Source organism: Ylistrum balloti, unplaced genomic scaffold (genome assembly GCF_031769215.1).
Source record: "Ylistrum balloti isolate Yb309-2 unplaced genomic scaffold, AGI_CSIRO_Ybal_v1 Utg370158, whole genome shotgun sequence".
NCBI classification, from domain to species: Eukaryota; Metazoa; Mollusca; class Bivalvia; order Pectinida; family Pectinidae; genus Ylistrum; species Ylistrum balloti.
Genome location: NW_026782155.1, coordinates 371,575 through 376,876, shown reverse-complemented (window position 1 = coordinate 376,876; position 5,302 = coordinate 371,575). Strand labels below are relative to the sequence as shown.

At 35.1% G+C, this 5,302-nt stretch overlaps 1 protein-coding gene across 1 annotated transcript; it reads left to right on the top strand.

The window, feature by feature from the left end:
• Positions 1-1,982: 1,982 nt before the first annotated feature.
• LOC132550935 (ATP-dependent RNA helicase A-like) lies at positions 1,983-4,428 on the top strand. The gene is made up of 5 exons (XM_060215036.1): positions 1,983-2,046; positions 2,680-3,135; positions 3,438-3,653; positions 3,889-4,122; positions 4,415-4,428. Exons 1-5 carry the CDS (start codon positions 1,983-1,985, stop codon positions 4,426-4,428), a joined length of 984 nt encoding a protein of 327 aa, XP_060071019.1.
• Positions 4,429-5,302: the final 874 nt, after the last annotated feature.

The following is a 5,302-nucleotide window of genomic DNA, read 5'->3' as shown; positions in this document are numbered from 1 at the left end:
TTTTTTTCCAATCCTTTGGCTATGTACAGAAGAGAAAATCTGTCTAATATAGTGCAACCAATGATAATTTTGGAAGCTTCACGGTTTTGTGCGTTCACGATTTCCTGAATATTTTTGTCATGTCACTGTATATACTGTACCAGAGTATATTTCCATCATCTTATAACGAATAAAATAATTGATACGAGTGTGTACACGGAATAAAGAGAATATGTCTACAGAAAATTCAGATTATTTTTCTCAAAACTGATAAGCGATTTTTTAAAAATTAACTTTAAAACATTTATGAATATTCCAAGAAAAGTTTGAAAAAGAACACTGACCAAAATAATTGTGAAGAGAAGCATCAAAGATTAAGGTATTTTATTCATTGGAGAGAGTCGGGATTACTAGCAATTATACTACATGTACAGCTGATTAAAAAATACTTAGTGATTTGCTGGGATTACATTCTTCATTCATGCTGTCATTTATTATTGTAATACATATGATATATTTATCTGTTGGGAGAAAGTGATGATAGATTATCATAAATTGTGACTTATCCTATGCCTTCAGTTGACATTAAAAACTATTTGAATTAATAATTGGAATTAAATGACTAAACATTTATCGGCTCAACCTTGAATTTTAGTAAGATTATGGAAAATGTAATATTTTGCCTGCATTGGATTATTGACTATAGTGTATTTTGAGTGTCATCCACAAATAGTTTTACAGAGAAATCTTGATTGGTTAAACTAACATTTAGAACTATAAATTCAGACTTTAGCAGCCAAAGAATAGAACCTTGAAGTACACCAACCATAACATTTCCATACATAGAAACTTTACCAATCCGTTTTAAAGATAATCATTATGCAAATTAAATAAATAATCACTGATTCCTAACTTACCAATTTAGAAATGAACCCTTTATGCCAGACCATATCGAAAACATTGCTGATGTCACTAAGTTTAATATCATTGCACATAATTGCACTGATGATAACTGCAATATTTACATGCTTAAAACTTGCAACGTAGTTTATAGACTTGGCATTTAGCGTGTAGAATGTAAAAAGTGTGTTTAAAAAGTTAGTTTAAATCATTTTCAACTGAAACGATCGTAGTGAAATCCTTCACAAATATATGTTTAATGATGTCCATTTGAACCGAGACTTTGATAGGCATTAGCGTGTAGTTCTATAGTTAATTTGACACGTAAAGTCACGTTAGCCCACTGACCGACGAATGGAATCAGGCTTACTTAAGTACAAGTTGTTGTTCATCATGTACCTTGTCATAAAATTATCAGATTAACGGTGCACCGGAACAAGGTAAACACGACTAATAGTTTACCTAACTCGCTTTGTCCATTTTCCGGAACACCTTGACGTCATGATATGATCTTGTTAACACGATTTTGTTTTTTGCGTTTTTCGAATAAATGGCCGTTAATATGGTATTAGCATTAATTAATCGTCCAAGGCGAAGTTAGGGAGGGTATAAATACAGGAAAAGTTTAGGACAAAGCCGTACTCTCGGGTTACCAGAACAAGTGGAACTTACTAAAGATCTACTGTTCACGGAGAAAGAAATCATCACTGAACAGCATAAAGGTAATGTTTTATTTGAATAATTCCAACTGATTCTAAAATATGATACCAACATTGTTTAAATGATTACTTTCCACTAGTATATGTACAAATGAAGTCTAGCATTGATATTAAGTAGAGGGGGGGGGTGTTAATAAAAACAAGATTTTCGCTTTTCTTCTTCGTATCAAGTGTTCTTGTAAACAGTTAATGCTGGAAATAAGATATTTTAAGCTAAGTGGAGAATGTTGAGAAATATTTTCTAATTCATACATTAATTTAGGGCGCACGTATATATATATATATATACTGTGTATTTCTCTATGTTTCTGTATTTCTGGTATACAATATATCTGTTTTGTATAATACTGTTATTTTTTCAGAGTATCACCATCTAAAGCAGACATGAAGACTTCGCTATTAATTTTGACCACGTTATTGGCCGCTGCCTGTGGAAATGATAGTTTCGGTAAGAACGGCGTTAGACAAAGCCAATGGAATAGTTGACAAAGGTCTCGTTGTTTATCTCAAAACTATTTCTGATTCATGGGAAGCGGGGGTAGTTTCGTAAAACCGAACCATGTATTACTCTCGTTTAACCTACAATATCTAATACTGATATTGCCCTTTTCATCTACTGTATGTTTCCGGTGTACGGATATAGTGATACTTCTTTCTTGCTATTCAATTTGACTGTTTTTTATACATAGATACATACTATTTATAAGTGATCATTGTCGTTCCAACAGTCCAGTTTAGCTTGTTTTCGTCTCGTGATTATTTTTCATATTGTGCAAAAAGGACAATCTTATAAAAATAATAATACTTATTTGAAACCGTTTTTCTAACACTTAATTCGCTGTTACAATTTTGGTTATTAATCACTCTGAATCAGTATAAATTATTAGAACTGAGCATACCAGGATAATTGAAGTCCTAGTATATGTGATATATCTCGTGATCACTGTCTACTTCATTTGGAATTTTTTCAGACAAAAATCATAAATGTTTCTATGAAGGTCAATCCCAAGTATTCAGGGATACTCAGTATTTAGACTGTATTGTGTATTGTTAAAAAATAATGGACACATTCAACTTTCAGACGACAATGGTTTCATTGGCGGTGGAATCGGTGGCTTCAGCGATGGCATCGATCATTTCGGCATGAACGATGACTTTGGTAATGGCTTCATTGGGGGCGGCATTGGTGGTATCGGTGCAGGATTCGGCCACGGGGGCGTAGGGGGCGGCATTGGCGGTACCGGTGCAGGATTCGGCCACGGGGGCGTAGGGGGCGGCTTTGGCGGGGGCAGAATGATCGGTGGCGGCGTTGCTGGATTTGGTGGGTTCCGAGACAATGGCTTTGATGATTTCGGAGGTATCGGGAGTGGCCATGGAGTTGGTGCAATCGGAGGCAGTTTCGATGATAATGGAGGCTTAATTGGATCAGGTGGTTTCGGAGGCTTTGGTGGTGGCCGCGGAGCTGGTTTAATTGGTGGAGGACAAGTCGGACCCTATTACGATGGTTACGACCGCGGCGATGGCATGATTGGAGGATGTAAGTCTTATGTCAAATATTCAGCTAATAACAGTATTCACCGTTTCTTTATAACGATTGTATATGAAACAGTCTCAAAACAATCTCTAATAACCCAGTTAGTTCAGAGTAACCAAGCTTGGTTTAATCAATTAAAATGATATCAAAAGAAGTGTTAGTGATAATCATATATTCGAAACAAAGGTAGGGACACATTTTCAAGTCATTTAACACCATGTTTTGAGGAATCTGTTACCGAAAAGAAACGTATGAGATATAAAATGAAAACGACATTTTAAATAATTCTTTTTTTTCAATTGTAGTCAATACCGGAAGTAGCGGAGTAATTGGCAGTGGAGTGCGCGGATTCGGAGTTGGAGGCATAAACAGGGGATTTGATGGTAACAGCAAAGGTTACAGCAAGGGTTACAGCAAGGGTTACAGCAAGGGCTACAGGCCTGTAATCAGACAGCGAGTTCTTCCCCGAGTTCAGCCACGTATCCAGTATCAACCACGAATTATGCCAACATTCAACAGAGGTAATTATTTTTATTTCATTTTTTTTATTTTGTTAATAATAATATTCAAATAATTTTGTTGAAATGACCAAAGAAGTGTAATTATATTTTTTGAAAATTGCATCAAATCCTTTTTCGTTGTTCTTAGTAACAACATTTTGAAATGAATTAATTATTTACAAAAAAATTGTTGATCAATAAATTATTGATTTTGGAGCAATAGATGAACGATTTGTACTCTTCTTTTAAAAAACAGGAATCGCTGGGATGCCAAGAATGCGATACTCAAAGGGATTTCCATACCAGTCCAGATCCCTTGGGTTCGGTGGTATCCGTCGTCCCATGAAGGGAATTGGAGGAATTGGGATGGGAAGTTTGGGGGTCCCAGCGTATCCCCAAAGGACCATGACAAGGGGCAGTCTTGGTTTCGGTGCCAATAGACCTAGTTACAAGGGCTACAGCAAGGGGTACTCCAAGGGATATTCCAAGGGTAAGATAAATATCTTAACAATATATCATTACAATACATCTCAATAATCACTGTTTATCAATATACTGTAAAGATATCCATATAATGATATCCATGTTAAGATATACATTATAAATCAAGGTCAAAGCACTATTCTACAATTTAACAGTTTAAAATTACCAAAAACAAAGGAAACGGACATTCGTATTTATGGGTTGTAAACGATCGCTGTATAGACTAGAGATGGTTGGTACACTTTGTAAATCTAGAAGTTCTCTGGTTGACCATCAATCTCTGTCTTTCTTCTTAACAGGGCGAAGCTATTAGTACGCCTTGCCGCAGGCGGAACAGACGACAGGAGCAGACGACACACGAGGTCACAATGACAATGGCAGGACCTAGTGTACATATTCATTATTGCTGGTCACTTCTAGGACTCAAACGGCCGGATTTAGGTGTTTCAGTAGCACTTCTTTGACTTCCAACTAATCGACACAAGTGGAAATTTGGAACCTAAGTTTTGTGTGCATTTTCAACCGAAACTGTGGCTGTATCTACACCTACAAGGCATACTTGCATGTTTGATGAAAACATACTTTGAAAACCTGTGGAACCATTGTCTGGATAAAGTACGAAAAAAAATATGAAATTTTAAACTATATTGATCTTTTCCTAATCATTTATCTATTTTTAATCGATATTAACATGTACTCAACCCATATGTATATAAACATACATTTAATCAATAAAAGTCTTTTGCATAATAACATACACTCTATTGTTTTCTCATGTTTTCACTAAAAATTGCCATGACTGTAACAATGCTTGTGGTTGGTCGAAAGCAACCGCAATGCTCCGTGTGGAAACGAGAGGAAAAACGTCTTTTATGTTCTTTTGTATCGAAGTGCATGGATGACAAAATTCACCTGTGGAAGACGATATGATACGAATATTTTTAAATACCCTTGACGGTACAATAAATTCTGAATTAAAATTGGAAACAAAATCTATCCTTAGAATCTACCTGAATGAATATGAAATAATATTCGAGTCACGACTACAAATTATAAATTTAAATTATGAAATGTAACTGCAGATTTTTTCTGTCGAATTCGTAATGAAAAATATTAAATAAAGGAAATCTATCTTTAAACATTGAACATAAACGCTTAAGAATGAGAAATAAGATCCAATATAATAT

What these genes read in the sequence shown, in the direction of transcription:
- LOC132550935 (XM_060215036.1), top strand. Translation starts at nt 1,983, where the DNA reads ATGAAGACTTCGCTATTAATTTTGACCACGTTATTGGCCGCTGCCTGT. An exon ending in CGATGGCATGATTGGAGGAT is followed by an intron (nt 3,136 to 3,437) that starts GTAAGTCTTATG and finishes TTTCAATTGTAG; the next exon opens with TCAATACCGGAAGTAGCGGA. An exon ending in TATGCCAACATTCAACAGAG is followed by an intron (nt 3,654 to 3,888) that starts GTAATTATTTTT and finishes TTTAAAAAACAG; the next exon opens with GAATCGCTGGGATGCCAAGA.